We start from the raw sequence: 20,837 nt of genomic DNA on the forward strand, positions 1-20,837 counted from the left end.
TAAATTAGTGAGTGAGTTAGTGAGTTAGTAAATTAGTGAGTTAGGCCCAATCCCAAACCACACCCTACACACTCCCCCTCGTGAAGTCTCACTCTCAGCTCAACGAGGCTCCCTCCTGTCAGATGGAGAGAGTAAATACAGCGGCAAGCTTTGGGACAAACTCCCCTCTCTCCGGCAGAAACAGGAAATGCCGTAACTATAGGTAACAACGGTTTCAAATCAGCTTCTCTTAGACAAAAAATGTAAATTAATAACTCAAATAAAACTCCAAACATCTTTAATTGTGTTACTTTTGTGTAAAGCTCTTTTAGTTTCAAACCTGACGTTTATAAGCTTCTTAGTTTTTGCAACAGTCTGTAAATATACACAACTTTATAATAAAATGCACACATTTACCTTTTAAGTTAAACATATGAGGTTATCATGAGGTTGTTAACATCGCAGTTTATCAGTGGATGTTTGCTGGAACTGTTTGTAAACAGCGTGTTTCCTGACGGACACACACAGCGTTGAGACCGGTCCATATGTCCGGTCCGGTCCGGTCCGGTCAGGTAGAGACCGGTCTCCAGTCAGCACCGATGCAGAGTACTAGCTGTTTGAGGGCTTGATAGCCCACTCCCCCTCCACACCGCTCCACACTCGTTGGTTTGGAACAGCAATGTGGCGGACCCTCCGCGCGAACGTGGTTTGGGATTGGGCCTTAGTGAGTGAGTTAGTAAATGAGTTAGTGAGTAAGTTAGTGAGTGATTATTTCACCTTCATAAAAACACAAACAGAGGCCATGAACGCACCATTTACAGGTTTTTATTTTAGACACAGTTGCGATCCAGTGTGTGTAATATTGGCACAGAAACACAACATTCAAAAACCTGATATATTAAACGGAAAATAACTTTTGCAGCTTATATTATTATTTCAGATGTGTTGCTTCTTGTGAAAAGCACAGGAAGCAAACAGCATTTCACAATTTAAACTTCCTGTAGTTGTAGGGGAGGAAACGTCTGAGTGAGATCCTGAAGTGAGATTAAGATCAAATAAAGGGACAGTTTGATGATTTATAGGGTGTTTAAATGAGGTATTTCTCATCTGACCTGTAGTGGATATGCATTTAAGACTCCTACAAATCTAAATCCACAGGTATCAGTGTCTCTACTGTGACATGTCTCCATGCTTTAAGGTTTAAAAAGCTCTTTACTTTCACAGCTTTTCACTCGTGCAAATCCTCAAGTCATGCTCTGAACTCTTCATATTTCTACTCTAATTCTTATAACCTATCTTCATGTTCTTGACGGTTGCCTGTCTTTGTATTTCTTCTTGATACACACGTACAAATGACTGTTAACCTAGAAAAGTACTGAGCAATAAACCTTATTTCTATATCTTGACTTTGCTCTAAAACATCTCTTTCTGACGGGAACCGAGACACCAACCTCAAAGTAATTTAAGACCGCAGGAGTTTCTGATCTGCTGCTGGCTCTATAGTTGAGTTAGTTTCTGTTATTTAGTGACTTATGTGTGTTAAAAAGGGTACGTTTTGTTTCCTCAAAGTCCCACAATAACACAGACTAACCAACCAGATTGAGGGTTTTTAAATCAATGGATTAAGGGATCTTTAAAGAGAGAATATCAAACACCTGCTGGTTTATTCTCCTGCTCGTCTCAAATGTTCTGTTTCACATTATTCTGAGTGTGCGTGTCTCTCTGTGTTCGTTTGGTGTCTTTTGATAGGCATTAGAAGTCTTAATGTCATGTTGTGTTTGAGGGCAAGGTAAAGCGGTGAAAGTATTATAAATATGCGAACAATTAGAATCATTTAATGCGAAGTACCTCATACAAACACACTTCAAAACAATCCAATCATCCCTTTAATTGACCCTGTTGAAAGAACACTTCAGCACAGAGGTTCCTCACAGGGAGCAGGGCGTAGTGTTGCAGACGTGTACATGCATTTGAGAACATCAGATCCATCGCTTTAATGTCAGGTTGCGCTTCAGTCAGAAGAAAAGTAAACAATTAATTAAAGTGCCGTCACAGTAAATTCTCCCAAAACAACATCCGTCTTTGCAAAAACATAATCTTTATTTTTTTAGCATCCATCTTGTTTTGTATTTGTCTAAACTACTTCCCGTTGCATCACATCTCCTCTTTGACCAGCTTTGAGAGAGAATGCATGAGAAGCTAAACTCTGATATGTAAAAGAAAAAATTAGATATTTATCCGTGTGCAGACCTTTTGCCACAAGTCAAATGTTAACTCTCTGCGGGCTGTACTGTGTGAGCTCAGAGGTAAATGAGGAAAGCCGGATATTAAACATTGATGGAGAAACAGCGACATGTATTGAATTTGACCTGAACAGCTCGGTGCATCAAAATGAATCATAATCCCAAATATGTATTTCTCTGCTCTTGGACCACGTGGACTGAATTGATGGAAAACAATGCGATTTAAATTATTTTTGTACAACTAACTATTTATTTATAATTTGTTCTCGTTATATTCAAGGTGACAACTTTTCATTTCAATTTAAATAATCCCCCAAAAGTCAAAAATGCACCCGATGTACCTCTCCTCTGATAAACACACATTCATGCTTTCCCCCCAAAGTAAACCCTGTGATTTGGTGAACAACAACCGGCACGCCGGACGGTTCTAATTCCACAATCAACGTGATTTCTCTCGTCTGCAACCATGCATCGCTTCTCTTCTCTTCAACCTCATTATTTTGGCAAAAACTGTGTTTAAAAAAATGTGTTTTTTTTTCCCCCGGCGAGACGAAGGACACGTGGACAGCTCTTCAGGAAGCAGGTTGCACTGGACTTCCTGTCAGTGGCGGTAGTTTGCAGAGAGGAATACGATGCTGTGCAAGAGCAGAGACACCTCGGAGTCTGAGGGGGACACAGAGAGAACAGAGAGTTACCTTATAGATCTGTGATGTTCCCTCCTCGACTACGGGCACAAAGGGAAGAAACAACATGTACAAAGAACCGGGAGAGAGGACTTGGCAAACTTAGTAGATAATGTTTAGTGACTTGAAAAGGAAGAAAGGCCAAGTTACAAAGCAAACTTAAGATGAACTAAGAACAGCTTTCTCCTAAAAGAAAGTCCCTAAAGTATTCAGGGTTCATACACTTTCTCACCAATGACTTCTCCATGACCTTTACCTCATTTTCAATGACTTCTCCAGGACCTTTACCTCATTCTCCATGACCAAAACATGACTCTTTCTCAGTGGTTCCACTGAAAATGGTTTATTTTAACATGGAACAGGAAAATAAGGTCTGCATCTGAAACATGTCGTGCCTATCTAAAACAAATCCAATAGGCTTACTAGCTTCTACACGCTAAAGCAACTCAAATCTCTCACCAGCAAAACACCTCGTCAGTTAAATGCCATTTCACGTTTTATTACTATACCATACAGTATTTATTATCATTATAGTATTACTATTTCGGCGATTAGATAAAATATAAATTATATTTGATGCAACTTTAGTTAAATTTCCATGACTTTTCCAAAACTTTGAGAAAAAAGTTTTCCATAACTTTTCCAGGGCCTGGCATTAGCATTTTGAATTTCCATGACTTTTCCAGGTTTGTAATGACCGTAAGAACCCTGAGAAGTTAATACACAAGTTGAACACACAGGCCTCACAGAGACACCACACACAGGATTATATGACGGAGGAATACTTAAATAGACGAGAGGTTTGATATTTCTTCCATTTTTGTGCAGTAAAGTCACTTAGGTTCCTCATTAGATGGGTTTGATGACTACAAATGCATTGTGGGTAATGTCGGCACTTGGTATAGACAAGTTAAAAGCATGCATGGAATAAAGAACGACTCTCACAACTTCTATAATATCAACTCAAGGACTTTTCAGGTCCAGGTCACTCAAATTCAATCAAGGGAAACTACTATTGTCCTTTCTGTGAAACACTGGATGATATCTATTCATCATAATCTCAGTTTCTGTGCAGATTTAACAACTGAAAAATAGAGGGTGTTCATTTAAAGGGGACCTATCATGCAAAATGCACTTTCTACATGAATATGTGTCCCCGGTGTTCCAGGGAACTCACCAAGTGTCAGAAAACACAACCCTCTCTATTTTCCTCCATACCCAAATCTCTAAAAAAGGGGCTGCAACGGATCTGATAAAAACTGATCCAGATTTGAACACTGTCCTGACGTCAGGACGGTGGCGCTACGGCTATTGGGCCAACTCCACCAATCAGGAGGAGACAGCCACGGCCATTGCCATTGGAAAGCGCTGGAGACGCTGTAGTACATATGCCAGGCCTGTAGATGGTGCTGTTCTCACTGAATCAGCCCTTGCAGAACAGAGCTAAAAAAATTGAGCAAAATGAGGCATGGCTAAAATGCATGATCTGTTTGGTATTTTGAAAACAGAAACGTATAAATATGCCTTATATAGGTATGGTCCTACACTATATTATTTAAATATACCATGATAGGTCCACTTTAAGAAAGAAGCGCCTGATTCGCAAGACAACCAATCAGACGCTTCTTTTGTTTATCGCTCTGCCTTCAATCTCCTGAATCATCACACACACACACACACACACACACACACACACACACACACACACACACACACACACACACACACACACACACACACACACACACACACACACACACACACACACACACACCACACACACACACACACACACACACACACACACACACACACACACACACACACACACACACACACACACACACACACACACACACACACACACACACACACACACACACACACACACACACACACACACACACACACACACACACACACACACACACACAACACACACACACACACACACACCACACACACACACACACACCCACACACACACACACACACACACCTTTGATGGCTTTTTACATGTTATCCATCGGGACATCCACTCTCTGCACTTATGTACATTCAGACTGCTGGAGTACAGGCCGCGCAGGAAACACGCCTGAAGCAGGGAGAGCATCATCAAAGTCAACCTTTCAGTTTGTGTGCACAGACGGAGAGATCAAAATACCGTTTCCCACCATCCCGAATATAAAATACAAATATATATAAAAATATGTATATACCTATATATACACAATCCATAGACACATGTATACATATACACACATTAAGACACTGAGAGAAGACTGACCTGTCTGACTCGGCCTCGCTCAGGTTTCTGGACTCCCATGCGACTCAGAGCTCGGTCCAGATGCAGAAGTTGTGATCCGTGACGCTGCAGCCGGCGAGACATCAGGAAGCTGGGGAGACGAGGGGTGAGGAAGAGGAGCGGAGAGACGAGCCTCTGAGGAAGAAACGCAGGAGAGAGGAACACATGTTCAGATTTCATGCTGCCATTACTTTCAGATCTACCTGGGTTTCTACGGATCGGGTGACTTTCACACTTTTCAGTTTTTTTGTTATATATATTTTGTATACAAAACAATTACACAGTGTTTTTTCAAGACATAGTAATTGTACATCTTAAGTTTGTCTGTCCGAAATGCCTTAAAAACAGTAAAAAGTACGAACAATACGAACATTAGGGAGCGGTCAGGACTTCACAGGAAAATCATACGTTTGTAAAAAATCAAATCTGGCCGATGCGGTTTTACGAAATCAGTCCACTTTCTCCATCGTGACACAAATAGTTCCAGTTTGTGATTCACAGACTTTCCCACTTTTCACTTGTTATAAAAGTTTCCAAGAGCTTTTTCCAGAGGAGGAAGTACTGAGATCTCTCACTGAAGCAAGAGCACCAATAACACAGCGTCAAATACTCAGTTACAATTAAAAGTCCTGCAATCATTATGTTACTTAAGTAAGAGTAGTATTTTATTAAGTTATTAGTTAGTGAGTTAGTTAGTGAGTTAGTGAGTTAGTTAGTGAGTTAGTGAGTCAGTTAGTTAGTGAGTTAGTTAGTGAGTTAGTGAGTCAGTTAGTGAGTCAGTTAGTTAGTGAGTTAGTTAGTGAGTTAGTTAGTGAGTTAGTTAGTGAGTTAGTTAGTGAGTTAGTTAGTGAGTGAGTTAGTGAGTGAGTTAGTTAGTGAGTTAGTGAGTGAGTTAGTGAGTCAGTTAGTTAGTGAGTTAGTGAGTCAGTTAGTTAGTGAGTTAGTTAGTGAGTTAGTGAGTGAGTTAGTTAGTGAGTTAGTTAGTGAGTTAGTTAGTGAGTGAGTTAGTGAGTTAGTTAGTGAGTTAGTTAGTGAGTGAGTTAGTGAGTTAGTTAGTGAGTTAGTTAGTGAGTTAGTTAGTGAGTTAGTGTTAGTGAGTTAGTTAGTGAGTGAGTTAGTGAGTTAGTTAGTGAGTTAGTGAGTCAGTTAGTTAGTGAGTTAGTTAGTGAGTTAGTGAGTCAGTTAGTTAGTGAGTTTGTTAGTGAGTTAGTTAGTGAGTTAGTGAGTTAGTGAGTCAGTGAGTTAGTGAGTTAGTGAGTCAGTTAGTTAGTGAGTTAGTTAGTGAGTTAGTGAGTCAGTTAGTTAGTGAGTTAGTTAGTGAGTTAGTGAGTCAGTTAGTTAGTGAGTTAGTTAGTGAGTTAGTTAGTGAGTTAGTGAGTCAGTTAGTTAGTGAGTTAGTTAGTGAGTTAGTGAGTCAGTTAGTTAGTGAGTTAGTTAGTGAGTTAGTGAGTCAGTTAGTTAGTGAGTTAGTGAGTGAGTTAGTGAGTCAGTTAGTTAGTGAGTTAGTTAGTGAGTTAGTTAGTGAGTTAGTGAGTCAGTTAGTTAGTGAGTTAGTTAGTGAGTTAGTTAGTGAGTCAGTTAGTTAGTGAGTTAGTTAGTGAGTCAGTTAGTTAGTGAGTTAGTTAGTGAGTCAGTTAGTTAGTGAGTTAGTGAGTTAGTGAGTCAGTTAGTTAGTGAGTTAGTGAGTTAGTGAGTCAGTGAGTTAGTGAGTTAGTGAGTCAGTTAGTTAGTGAGTTAGTTAGTGAGTTAGTGAGTCAGTTAGTTAGTGAGTTAGTTAGTGAGTTAGTGAGTCAGTTAGTTAGTGAGTTAGTTAGTGAGTTAGTTAGTGAGTTAGTGAGTCAGTTAGTTAGTGAGTTAGTTAGTGAGTTAGTGAGTCAGTTAGTTAGTGAGTTAGTTAGTGAGTTAGTGAGTCAGTTAGTTAGTGAGTTAGTGAGTGAGTTAGTGAGTCAGTTAGTTAGTGAGTTAGTTAGTGAGTTAGTTAGTGAGTTAGTGAGTCAGTTAGTTAGTGAGTTAGTTAGTGAGTTAGTTAGTGAGTCAGTTAGTTAGTGAGTTAGTTAGTGAGTCAGTTAGTTAGTGAGTTAGTTAGTGAGTCAGTTAGTTAGTGAGTTAGTGAGTTAGTGAGTCAGTTAGTTAGTGAGTTAGTTAGTGAGTTAGTGAGTCAGTTAGTTAGTGAGTTAGTGAGTTAGTTAGTGAGTCACTGACCATCTGCTCGCTGCTCATCCTCTTGATGCCCAGCGGCGGTCCGGAGAATAGTTTTTTCACGGCCAGGATTTCAGAAACCTGAGGAGTCGCTCCGTTCTGCACCTGGAGAGAGACTCACTTTATCACTCCGTTTATCACTCTTTATCACTCTTTGGTTCTGTGTGCACACATGAAGCTAGAACATGAAGGTAAAACAAGTTCATGAGCAGAAGAGGAAGCAAGCTTTTGAATGATCCCTCAGACAGAGCGTGTGGGAGGAGGCAAAGGAAGTGGGAACACTCTGGATTCATTTACTTCCACCAATCATTTCCCCAAAAAGCAAAACAAAGCTTTTATAAAAGGCTCAGAATAAAAACTAATTATGATTGTGAATCAGTCATGTTCATTAGTCTAGCATCACTGACATCTAGTGGCTGGATTTAATACATGTTACTAATGAAACCTTTGAATTAAGATTAACGAAACAACTCAAGTCTATTGGATCAACCTGTTGAGCCCCGAGCCTGTTTTTCAGGTTTCAGGCTCGAAAATGACATGCCCAAAACAAATGACTACAACTTCACTTCTAAAAGGGTTATATGAATAATTTCTTTTATCAAAGCAAGGTCACATCTGTGAGATGTAACATATAATAAGTACCCTGTATCAAGATTGAGGCAAAACAAGTTAAATTTGACCTTTTTAGAGAGGTTTAGCAAAAAAAAGTTCCAGGCGGAATAAGCTTTCGGCACATTTGGGTACATCTGGTTCCATCAGTGCCATTTGACCTTTTTCAGGTACCAGACTATAAAAATGATGTATTACATTGAATTATCACCATAGGTATTCATTCCATCCAAAGAAAAAAATAAAAATAAAAAAAATTAATAAAAAATAAAAAAACTTTTTTTTATTTTATTTTTTTATTAATTTTTTTAATTTTAATTCGACGGGGGCTTTGGGGCTTAACAGGTTAAGCAGTTTGTAAAGAGGCAAGTCAAAAATAAATGGGTTCAACTTTGAATACAGTTTTAAATTAAGTTCTCACAACTTAATCGTCTTCAAGATGATCTTATTAATGGAGCATAATCATGTGTAGCTCAAATCATAATCTAAACAGGATGTGCATATGACAATAAAACCTTTGAATCTTTGATCTTTGGTGACTTCTGTGTTCTCTGGTGCTCTCTTACTTTGACGCAGAGGTCCTGCAGGCGTTTCTGCAGAACCCCCTCACAGACCTTCAGGTTCTGCAGCCCAGAGAGGACGGGCTGGTGCTGCTGGACCCGCACCGAATGGGACACACCCCGAAACTCCAGCTGCTGCCGGGGGGTCCAGAAGTGAGGGATCAGGAGCTGCCGGGGGAAGAAGTACCTGCAGGGGGAGGGGGGGGGGGGGGGGGGGGGGGGGCAAGGCAAGGTTATTTATACAGCACTTTTCAACACAACGCAGTGCTTTACCTTAAACATTAAAAAGCTAAGATAATAAAACATGAATAACAGGTACATTAATAAAAGTTACAGCGCAGAGTGAGATGTGAATAGTTCAAACAGAAAAGTCTTCAGCCTGGATCTGAAAGTAGTGAGAGTTGCAGCGGACCTGCAGCTTTCTGGGAGTTTGTTCCAGATATTTGGGAATACCCCTCACCAGACTCTCACTTTCCTCTAGCTCAGGGGTCGGCAACCTGCGGCTCTTTCAGCCCTCTGCTCTGGCTCCCTTGAGCTTAGACAAAAATAAGAAGGAAATCAAATAAAAGTATTTGTAGGACTATTTAAATGTTGTTGCACGGTTGAAAATGTTTCGTATCTTGTATTTTGAGGTGATGCTGTGACACGTACAAAAATTAACCAAACGGTTTTAGTTAGGTCAACTAAAAGATGCGTCACATCCTGCTACGGTCCCGCGCCAGGTGAATAACCTGACCCCCGGATCGATGAGCGAACTATGGATACATCAAAGTACCGGAGGAACACAGAGGGTTTAATTCTGCGTGATTAGAGTTATCTGCTTTCACAGCAAACGATGCTGGCTTACCGGGATGTTTGATATGTGGAGAGGAGTTGTCAAAGGTGCTGCAGCTTTACGTATTGAGGGAAAACACGGAAGAGGAAGACAGCTGACGATCTTCATCATAATGCAATCAGTTAAAGGTGGGGTAGGTAAGTTTGAGAAACCGGCTCGAGATACACTTGTTATATTCCATGGAATGCTCTTAACATCCCGATAGCAATGAATATCTGAAGTGCTTTGACAACAAATCCATAAAAAATTTCATCTGTGGAAGCTGTGGTACTGTGAAAAGCACGACCAATCATCTGAGCCGGCCCGGCTAAAATAACTGGATGGCCTACCTGCCTGTCAGCCTTCCATCTGTGCACAAACTTATCTCGTGCCCTCATTGGTCATGTGCGCGTTCGTGTGTGTTGGAGGAGGGGCTCTGTGAGGAAGTGGCAGATTTTCTCAGGCTGTGTATTTTCAAATTCTAGCGCACTCGAGCCGGTTTCTCAAACTTACCTACCCCACCTTTAACTCTTTTCAGGGTGCAGCTATAGGTTTTATTTATTTAAAAGTGGGTCAATTTGAATTGTATTTTTTTTCTTCAAGTGTGCAGAGGACTCCCAAGTGCTGTGTTGATTTATTTTAAATGCCTGTGTATTTTTTTAATTCTCCTTATAAGAGTTCTTTGTTTCTTATTAGAGGTTAACAGTTTTATAATGTAATAAATAATAAATGCAAAAAAACTGTAGTTTTAGTCTATGATGTAACAAATACAACTTTATAAGCGATCAAGCTATCAAATATGTTTTGCGGCTCCAGACAAAATAAATTGTTGGAAAAGGGGGCAAAATGGCTCTTTTGGTCAAAAAGGTTGCAGACCCCTGATGGACCCCTGATGGACCCCTGATGGACCCCTGATGGACCCCGAGTCTTCCCGTGAGGTTATAGTTCTTTTGACACTTTTCTAACCTTTTTACATTCCTTTCCTCCATTTTGAATCCTTCTCTTTCCTCCATTTTGAATCCCCAGACAACACATGTTCCCGTTTTACATCTTTGGCCTTTAAACCCACTTGTCTTTTCAATTTCCAGAATAAGGATATTTAAACCTGTTTTAAGACTTAACAGGGAGGAAAGTAAACATTCATGGTGATGAAGAGCATGGTGATGAAGCGCATGGTGATGAAGAGCATGGTGATGAAGAGCAGGGGGATTGACAGTGACTCACATCAGGAGGAACACCAGGTAGTTGGCAAAGGGAGGGATGGAGATCACCAGCAGAGGAAGGGCCTTCCCCAAGTCTCTGCGGAACTGAGGGACAGAAGAAGAGCTGCCGTTAGATCAAACGTTTCAAATCAGTTTCAGAGATACGTTAAAAAAAGTCTGCTATTTGTTTGTTTGTTTGTTTGTTTGTTTGTTTGTTTGTAAATGGTCTGCAGTTGGACTCCTTTGTTTACTTCTGGAACATGGTGACATCACTATAGAACACTGGCGCTCCTATTGGCTAGCGCTCCAACACATTGTACGTGATAGGCTTTGGGGCGAGACATCTCTAAGGAGGTTGACCAATCACAACAGAGCCGGCCAGCTAACCAATCAGAGCAGCTCTGGTTTCAGACAGAGGGTGAAAAGAGGTGCTGCAGCACAGGCAGTATGAGAAGAATAAAGAGCTTTTTGAACATTAAAGCATGGAGACATGTAGAGACACTACATACTGATATACACCTGAACATCAGCAGGAGAGGACTCTTTAAAGTAGAGACACTACATACTGATATACACCTGAACATCAGCAGGAGAGGACTCTTTAAAGTAGAGACACTACATACTGATATACACCTGAACATCAGCAGGAGAGGACTCTTTAAAGTAGAGACACTACATACTGATATACACCTGAACATCAGCAGGAGAGGACTCTTTAAAGTAGAGACACTACATACTGATATACACCTGAACATCAGCAGGAGAGGACTCTTTAAAGTAGAGACACTACATACTGATATACACCTGAACATCAGCAGGAGAGGACTCTTTAAAGTAGAGACACTACATACTGATATACACCTGAACATCAGCAGGAGAGGACTCTTTAAAGTAGAGACACTACATACTGATATACACCTGGACATCAGCAGGAGAGGACTCTTTAAAGTAGAGACACTACATACTGATATACACCTGGACATCAGCAGGAGAGGACTCTTTAAAGTAGAGACACTACATACTGATATACACCTGAACATCAGCAGGAGAGGACTCTTTAAAGTAGAGACACTACATACTGATATACACCTGAACATCAGCAGGAGAGGACTCTTTAAAGTAGAGACACTACATACTGATATACACCTGAACATCAGCAGGAGAGGACTCTTTAAAGTAGAGACACTACATACTGATATACACCTGAACATCAGCAGGAGAGGACTCTTTAAAGTAGAGACTGTTGAAGAAAGGTAGAAAATGGAACAACGTATTTTATTATATAAAGCTTAAATATGTTAAAAACTGTGTTAAAACTCTGTATGCCATAGTCATGTATCGTATAGTTTAACGCAATAGCAATATAGCAGGATGTGAAACCTTGAGAACTAACACCTCTGACCTAAGCATGACCCACCTGGAGTCACTGGACATACCAAATCCGGAGCAAGGTGGGAAGGGAGAGCGCCCTTTGGAAGAAGGGAACTCTAGATGAAAATCGGAAGTTGGAAAACTTCCAAGGGAGGGAGTATCATAGAATGAAAGATGGAAGTGTATTATAGGCCACCAAACACTAGGTAAAGCAATCACCCAAGCATTACGCATGGGAAACACTAGCCTTGATGAATGGGAATCAACCAAGGAATGGGAAACTAGGACTCAGAAGATGAGGAGGAATATTCTCTAGAAAAGGGCCAGACGGGAACCCGCAGTGGAGATCAATGAACAGTGATGAGGAAACACAGGCCCAACAGATGGACTGGGTGACAGCAGGCACCCAGAGAGTAGATCCTGAAAAGGAGACAATGATGAGCACCTCAATCACTATCACTAAAGTCAAAGTTCTGACTTCCCAAGGCAAAGAAGAAATTTAGATCCACCGCTCAAAGTATGAGCTAGAAGTCCTGCACCCAGATATGAAAAAGTGAATACCAGGAGAGACAAGGGCAGATGTTAATAAAGATAAAATAATAACATAGTGGAAACCTACAGGGGTTCTGATAGGACAGACATGTCAGATAAACCCCCCCCCCAGTGCTGCCTCGCTCCCTGCTAGAAAATATACAGATGGAGTAACTCCTCCACGAAGGAGAAAGGGCAGAAAAGAGGAAGGTTACGAAAAACGAACCCCCCCTTCTTGTGTTCAACAGGAACAAGGATGGAAGGGGAGGAAAGTGAGAGATCAGAAAGAAAAAGGGGAAGTTAGAAAGAGGAAGAAAGGAGAAGGAGACTCGCCAGTATAAAGGTAACAGCTGTGAGAGTTGAAGAGCACAGAAAGTCAGAGACAGCTGAGAAACCACGAACCCTCAAAGAGCAGCAGGCCAGAAAATGCAAAACCAGACGCAGTTATTGAACATCTCCGACGAAGCGGACGGCAAAGCAAACATCATTGTGAAGGAAGATCTGCAGGAAGGAGCGCTCCAGTCAGTATCGCATGTGCACAAGTTTAGCCTCCACAGTTCATCTGGGAGGAAAGGTATCTGCCCGTACTGTGATGCAGAGGGAGCGATACAAGCGTTCACTGAGGAAGGAAGCTCAGTAGAGATAATACAAATCGTACAAAGTGAGCGAACCATGTGGAAACCAGAATGGCAGGCCACTATTCAAGCAATGAAGAGATACGCAGTGGAATCCAAGACTACCAAGAACAGCGGGGACCCACTGAAAGCGATGATGGGATGGAGTACCAGGGCGAGGGAACCGGACACAACTGGACCCCAGAGCTCCTGGCAGAAGGAGGACAGGGATCCCAGGAATGTCTGTCTCCCCTCCACATCCTCGATGAAGAGGAGATCTCCTATTACGTCGAGGTCCTCAACCTCAACTGGCAAACACTCACCGAAATCAGAGCCGGACAGCTCGGGGGAATCAAGCTCGATAGACCTGGGAGCCCCAATCCGCCCAGGGTATCTACAGAAGTGCGCCACCGTGATGGAGGGACTGAACATGGGATCGGACCAGATACAAGGGACCCAGCAGAAGAAGGTATTCCAACGCAGCCCAGAGAGAATAGGCCCCTTCAGCTTCGACACCAAAAACATGACAGACCTGACCATGGTGCCAATGTCATTCTATCACCCAGACATGGACCCCCGCCTCTCCTCAGTCAGGTCATCACACTGGCTCGATCACCAAGCCAGAGACCAACTGATGAACGAGAAAAGGGCAGAGGCGGAAAAATCTCCTTTGAATATCCGCCAAAAGAAACGAGACAACACATCAAACATCAAGAGCTCTACTCAGGGTGAGCCGCCTAGTAAACGAATCCAAGTTAAATTGGAATACACCGTTCCTCAAAGAAGAGATGACCCTGGAACCAAGTCCCCACTACCTGAGACGATTCAAGAAGCCGCGGCTCAACTAGAAGATGTTGAGCAACCTCCCCACAAAGACGAAGAAAAGGTGAGAAAACAAGTCGCCTTCAAATTCACAGACGAGACAAAAAATAAATGTGAGCCAGCGGACGCAAAACCATGCGCGTCAGGGGCAGGAGAGTATGTTGCCGGGGAGCCCGTAGGAATATCACATGATGTCCCGCCAGGGTGGGTGATAGCCACATGGGGAGGCGACTACTTCATCCGCCCAAAAGAAAGGTGTCCGCCATACGGGAAATGGCTGGACAATGAAGAACCTCCCGTGAATATACAAGCAAGGGATGCCTTGAAACCTCAGATGAAAAAGGTTTCAGAGGAAAATGATTTCCAAAACCAGAACAACCCGTTAGTTCTCCCAGAAAAGGAGGATGGGGATGACTGGCACCCGAATGGTGAACAAGCCACAGGAAGAATAGTGCTGTACACCCATAGTCCCACCGGAGGATACAAAAAGTGCCCCATCAGGTACTTCACCAATCCAAAGAACTGGGACACTCTCGCGGGATTCCGCTATGGGGAAAGAGGTTTCCCCCGCTTAACTTACATCTGGAAGTACGATGCAAACCGGCACCGAGCTCTACATAATCGCTCAGCAATGATGTGGCAGAATAAAGGTGACAAAGAATTCAACACAAAGGAGGGAATCAAAAGCCTCCAAGTGACATGTTTCAAAACCAACTCCGACAGCTCATACTTTGCTATCACCGATGATGGATGTGGAAACGTGTATATGCTGACAGACCCAGAACGAGAGGGATGCTATGGAGAAGTCCGAGACAACTCGGGAAGCGCATGGGCCGGATGGAACCACAGATGGTCATGATGGAAGAAGCTACAAAGGACACCCGGGAGACAGAAGGGTACCGGGAGGACGGATACCAAGACCAAGGATGAAGTAGGAAGAATAGAAGAAAAGACATAGTTCCAAAGGAGACTGTTGAAGAAAGGTAGAAAATGGAACAATGTATTTTATTATATAAAGCTTAAATATGTTAAAAACTGTGTTAAAACTCTGTATGCCATAGTCATGTATCGTATAGTTTAACGCAATAGCAGTATAGCAGGATGTATAGAAAATCCTTATTTGGGCTTTAACAGCTATCGTGCCGGTTAAACTAAGTACGCGCTTCCTCTATAGCTGAAGCACGAACAGGATGTTGGCAACAGGGTATAAAGACGACAAGAAAACGGAGGAGAGGCAGTTCCTCTTGCTCGAAGACTGAACAACCTGGCTAACGCTAACTAGTAGTACAGCAAAACCTAGACGGATCGGATATAACATATCTGAGCAAAACGTATTCTATTATCATTATTATTGTGTGGTGTTATAACTTGTAACACTTTTAATAAAACTACCTGTTCACACTTGTGAAAGGCAAATAAAGGTCCATGTAGCCCTCTGATTATTACTGAATAAGTGACTAGTGTTAATTTTGTCAGCTATTTTTGTATTTAGTTTTAGTCTTAGTCCTGTATCAAATGTCCTTGTTAGTTTTAGTCATATTTAGTCACATTCATCCTGTTTTTATTTAGTCAAGTTTTAGTCGACTAAAAGTCTGAGCATTTTAGTCTTATTTTAGTCAAAGACAACTAACTATTTTAGTCTACTTTTTATCAATGAAAAAAACTGTTGACATGAGTCTTTTTTAGTCATCAGATTATATAGAACATTTCAGTCAAACTAGTCTAGCCAAAACCAATAATTTGTAATTTTAGTCAAATTTATTTCACAATAAGATTATATCTTGTCCTTATTTGATGAAAAACACAGTTTGAATGATTAAGAGAGCAGCTTTGCAGAGTATCTGGTTTGTGGTGTTTTTACCAGCTGTTTTATGGCCACATTGCTTCCCTTCTGATAAAACAATGCATTCGCTTTGTTTCTCAGCCTCATTGTAGCGAAAATGGGCCCAAATATCGCATCGTTTCTTTCTCCCAAGCAGTGGTGGCGTTAGACTTTTTCGTTGTCAGTCATTTTGACCGACAGGATCGTAACATTTCCGTCATAATCCATTATTACCCGTCGGGTCTGTACACAACTCGTCACTCACTCGCGCTGACGGGGGGGGGGGTATTTGGTTAACGCGACCACTGCTCCCAAGCCCTGTTGTTGCCATTTTCCTTTCTGTTAAATAAGGTGAGTTAGACCGGAGCCTTCCTGACAGTTCACAGTGTGCCGCTGCCCGGTGTAATTCAAATGTACCGCCGCGCGATATTGCATGTTGATTTCGTTACAGTTATTGTTTACTGCCGTCGGTGCCGTCTCGTCATCGTCTCGTTTTAGACATGGAAAAAAAGGTCGTTGACAAACATATTTCGTCATAGTTTTAGTCAACGAAATGAACACTACAAATCAGCAGGAAATGTAACCCGTCCCCACATAGCTTGAGTCCTGAGTCCAGATTGATTCCAGTGTCCTGTCTCCTTGGTTGAGGATCAATCCCTGACGGAACAGTCTCCAGAGATAACAGCTGGTAAGTAGCACCAGGTCCACTCTCTTGCAGAATATAGTAAGTTATATTGGAGGTCGCCATGATCGTTTGATCTGAGATACGACAGCAGTGCTTTACGGGTATTAAATCCCAAAGGTTTCAGAGGTGTGTTCATTAACGTCTGTGACAATCTAAAGGGATAAACTAAAGTAGAGACACTACATACTGATATACACCTGGACATCAGCAGGAGAGGACTCTTTAAAGTAGAGACACTACATACTGATATACACCTGGACATCAGCAGGAGAGGACTCTTTAAAGTAGAGACACTACATACTGATATACACCTGGACATCAGCAGGAGAGGACTCTTTAAAGTAGAGACACTACATACTGATATACACCTGAACATCAGCAGGAGAGGACTCTTTAAAGTAGAGACACTACATACTGATATACACCTGAACATCAGCATGAGAGGACTCTTTAAAGTAGAGACGCTACATACTGATATACACCTGAACATCAGCAGGAGAGGACTCTTTAAAGTAGAGACACTACATACTGATATACACCTGAACATCAGCAGGAGAGGACTCTTTAAAGTAGAGACACTACATACTGATATACACCTGGACATCAGCAGGAGAGGACTCTTTAAAGTAGAGACACTACATACTGATATACACCTGAACATCAGCAGGAGAGGACTCTTTAAAGTAGAGACACTACATACTGATATACACCTGGACATCAGCAAGAGAGGACTCTTTAAAGTAGAGACACTACATACTGATATACACCTGAACATCAGCAGGAGAGGACTCTTTAAAGTAGAGACACTACATACTGATATACACCTGAACATCAGCAGGAGAGGACTCTTTAAAGTAGAGACACTACATACTGATATACACCTGAACATCAGCAGGAGAGGACTCTTTAAAGTAGAGACACTACGTACTGATATACACCTGAACATCAGCAGGAGAGGACTCTTTAAAGTAGAGACACTACATACTGATATACACCTGGACATCAGCAGGAGAGGACTCTTTAAAGTAGAGACACTACATACTGATATACACCTGAACATCAGCAGGAGAGGACTCTTTAAAGTAGAGACACTACATACTGATATACACCTGAACATCAGCAGGAGAGGACTCTTTAAAGTAGAGACACTACATACTGATATACACCTGAACATCAGCAGGAGAGGACTCTTTAAAGTAGAGACACTACATACTGATATACACCTGAACATCAGCAGGAGAGGACTCTTTAAAGTAGAGACACTACATACTGATATACACCTGAACATCAGCAGGAGAGGACTCTTTAAAGTAGAGACACTACATACTGATATACACCTGCCTCAGTATCTGGTGATTGTGTGATCATATTTGATAAAGGACTGACCTGTCGGAGCTTCTCCATGTCCCTGTAGGGCAGATCCTTGAACTGCAGTTTGTCAGAGTGCATGTTCACTTTTATCCTCCTCACTTCTTTACCGTCTCTGAACAGCAGCTTGATCCCTGGAACCATTCAATTAAAACATCAATTAAGGTAATGTGAAAGCTGATGATAAGAAATATGTGGAGAGAACAAACTGATGGCGGTCAATGTTAACCTCTGTAATATTTGTAACATTGACCGCCATCAGTTAACCTCTCTTGTTGGAAAAGAGTATGATAGGGGACCTTTAAATGATGTAGGAGTTCAAAGATGATCGTACCTTCCACAAAAGTGTGATAGAGCAGGAAGAAGCGAGGAAATCTTGTTTTGAGGAAACTTTCATATTTGGAGTTGACTATCTGGACGTATCGCCCCAAACCTCGTCTGACTTGAGACGTGGAGTAGAGTCTGCAGAGAGGGGGAATAAGTGTATTTATTATAAAACATCAGGAAGGAAAGTGGATTAAAATGCAGGAAATTGTCTCTTTTTTTAAATTTAAAAACACAGAATGTTACATTTTTTATTTTGCTTTTAATATATAATTAATGTTGTGTTTTATAAATGTTAAGTGTTGTTTTAACTATATATATATATATCCTTTATTCAACCAGGTAAAAGACTCATTGAGATTAAAATCTATTTTCCAAGAGCGACCTGGCCTAGAGGGGCAGCATGAACGAAGTTACAACAGATAAAACACAGACAATGCAGGCAGACGAATACAGCTGTAAAACGCAAATGAAATGGCACATTAGCCAGTCAATATGCGAAATAAAACAAACTATTAAAAATCATTAAAAACTGGCAAAATGTAAAACAATTTTAGGATATACGAGCGCTCACATCTACCAATGGTGTCGTGTTCACTGTCCTTTAAAGTGGACCTATCATGCTATATTTGAATAATATAGTGTAGGACCATACCTATATAAGGCATATTTATACTTTTTTATTTTCAAAATACCAAACAGATCATGCATTTTAGCCATGCCTCATTTTGCTCAATTTGACATTTTTGAGCTCTGTTTTAGCAAGGGTTGATTCAGTGAGAACAGCACCATCTACAGGCCTGGCATATGTACTACAGCGTCTCCAGCGCTTTCGAACGGCAATGGCCGTGGCTGTCTCCTCCTGATTGGTGGAGTTGGCCCAATAGCCGTAGCGCCACCGTCCTGACGTCAGGACAGTGTTCAAATCTGGATCAGTTTTTATCAGATCCGTTGCAGCCCCTTTTTTAGAGATTTGGGTATGGAGGAAAATAGAGAGGGTTGTGTTTTCTGACACTTGGTGAGTTCCCTGGAACACCGGGGACACATATTCATGTAGAAAAGACGTACAGAAGTGCATTTTGCATGATAGGTCCCATTTAAAATTGACCTGAATTCCCCCACAGTGATTACATCTGAGAGTTTCAGCTCCTTCTGTACTTTATTCCGAGCTGTGGGGGCAGCATATTTAAAAGCTGTTTTACCTAGTTTTGTTCTTACGTTAGGAACCAGCATCTGAATCAAATCTTGGGAGCGCAGGCCATATAGACTTTCTCTAAACTAATTAGTTTTGACTGTGTAAAGTGTCTTTGAGTTTCAGGAAAAGCGCTCTATAAATAAAATGCATTATTATTTATTCTGGGAGATGGTTGCCTCTAACCTTTCGGCGATATTTGAGACTAACGTGCCTCATTCACCTGTTACACTTATCCTAAACGACCTGTCCAACCTGGGTTTAACCCTGACCAAAAGGCGAGCACTATTAGCCGGGCTTACAGCAGCAAAACAATTGGTTGCTCGCTGGAAGCCTCCCCACTCCCTCTCACGTAAGGTCTGGGTTCTAACATATCTAGAAGTATCGACAGCCCGGGTACATGGGGCGAAGGAGTCAACACCAGAGATGTGGACTTCGCTCATTGTGAACCTCAAAAGCATATTAGGATAACTATCTAATGGGGATGTGGTGATCTGGATGGCAATACAAATACTGTATTGCATTTGATGTTATTGATTGTACCATTTGTTTAATACATACAAAATGTGATCACAAAAAAAAAGAATAGTAATTATATAGGCCTTTAACAATAATATATGTCCCAATAAATCTTTGCTATGTACCTTTTATTATTGATTTTTTTAATCATATATAAACCTACTTAACCTTCACTTGCTTCAATATAATATTTACCAATAATATTGATAATAAACATTTCAGAAATATGAGTTTAAATTATTAATATGAACAAAATGAGGAATTTTGAATATTCTTTTACATAAGAAATACGATTTGTATGAACTATTATTTCAATATTTTAAGTTCTTGCAATTACTGTATTATTAATTGTTCAAAATCATGTGAAATTCATGTCATAATCCAAACAGGAGGATAACCTACCAGTATTTGTTATTTGTTGGTGAAAATAAATATTTGAGAAAAACAACCGGAAATCATCTCTCACCCTATTGATCTGCTGATATATTAACACATCAATAATTAAAAGGGTAGTTTAAGGTGGATCACCGTAATTAAAATATAGTTTTAATCTAATTTTACGTATTGTTAATTAACCGTTTTTGTGACAAACCGGTATATGGTTTCCTGAAGTGAAGCTAGCTAAACTTAGCAAGGATTCAAGTGAAATGCTAGCAGAATAACGGGACAGATAGTGGACGAAAGAGGCTTAAATAGCTCAGAACATACCTGTACTGACAGGGCAGGTAAGGGGAATAAAGTCCATTATTTATCCTGTTTGTCCTGAGACAACAGAACCGGGTCAACGAGGAGCTCAGCAGCGCCATGTTGGATCACCGTAGTGACGGGCAGAGAGGGGCAGGGACCAATGGCGTTCCTTTGCCGTAGTGACGTGTAAAAAGGGCAAGGACCAATGACGTTCCTTTACCGTAGTGACGTGTGAAAAGGGCAAGGACCAATCACGTTCATTTACCGTAGTGTAGGGAATAAAGGGCAGGGACAAACTACGTCCAGTT

General features: G+C 41.2%; 1 protein-coding gene across 1 annotated transcript; it reads right to left on the reverse strand.

Moving 5' to 3' along the window:
• Window positions 1–788: 788 nt before the first annotated feature.
• Window positions 789–20,683, reverse strand: letmd1 (LETM1 domain containing 1). Its single transcript, XM_034136148.1, has 10 exons — window positions 20,551–20,683; window positions 18,142–18,269; window positions 17,826–17,941; window positions 10,617–10,699; window positions 8,585–8,765; window positions 7,413–7,514; window positions 5,193–5,345; window positions 4,905–5,000; window position 4,103; window positions 789–2,885 (listed from the first exon to the last, which is right to left on the reverse strand). The coding sequence occupies exons 1-10, from the start codon at window positions 20,646–20,648 to the stop codon at window positions 2,824–2,826; spliced, it is 1,020 nt and encodes a 339-aa protein (XP_033992039.1). The 5' UTR covers window positions 20,649–20,683; the 3' UTR covers window positions 789–2,823.
• Window positions 20,684–20,837: the final 154 nt, after the last annotated feature.

Source organism: Trematomus bernacchii, unplaced genomic scaffold (genome assembly GCF_902827165.1).
Source record: "Trematomus bernacchii unplaced genomic scaffold, fTreBer1.1, whole genome shotgun sequence".
NCBI classification, from domain to species: domain Eukaryota; kingdom Metazoa; phylum Chordata; class Actinopteri; order Perciformes; family Nototheniidae; genus Trematomus; species Trematomus bernacchii.

Bases quoted from the DNA above. Each gene is read 5' to 3' on its own strand.
- letmd1 (XM_034136148.1), bottom strand. From the start codon at position 20,648: ATGGCGCTGCTGAGCTCCTCGTTGACCCGGTTCTGTTGTCTCAGGACA. The intron at 10,700-17,825 runs GTCAGTCCTTTA...TCTGTCCCTCAG, and splicing joins ACATGGAGAAGCTCCGACAG to TTCCGCAGAGACTTGGGGAA. The intron at 7,515-8,584 runs GTAAGAGAGCAC...GTCTCTCTCCAG, and splicing joins TGCAGGACCTCTGCGTCAAA to GTGCAGAACGGAGCGACTCC.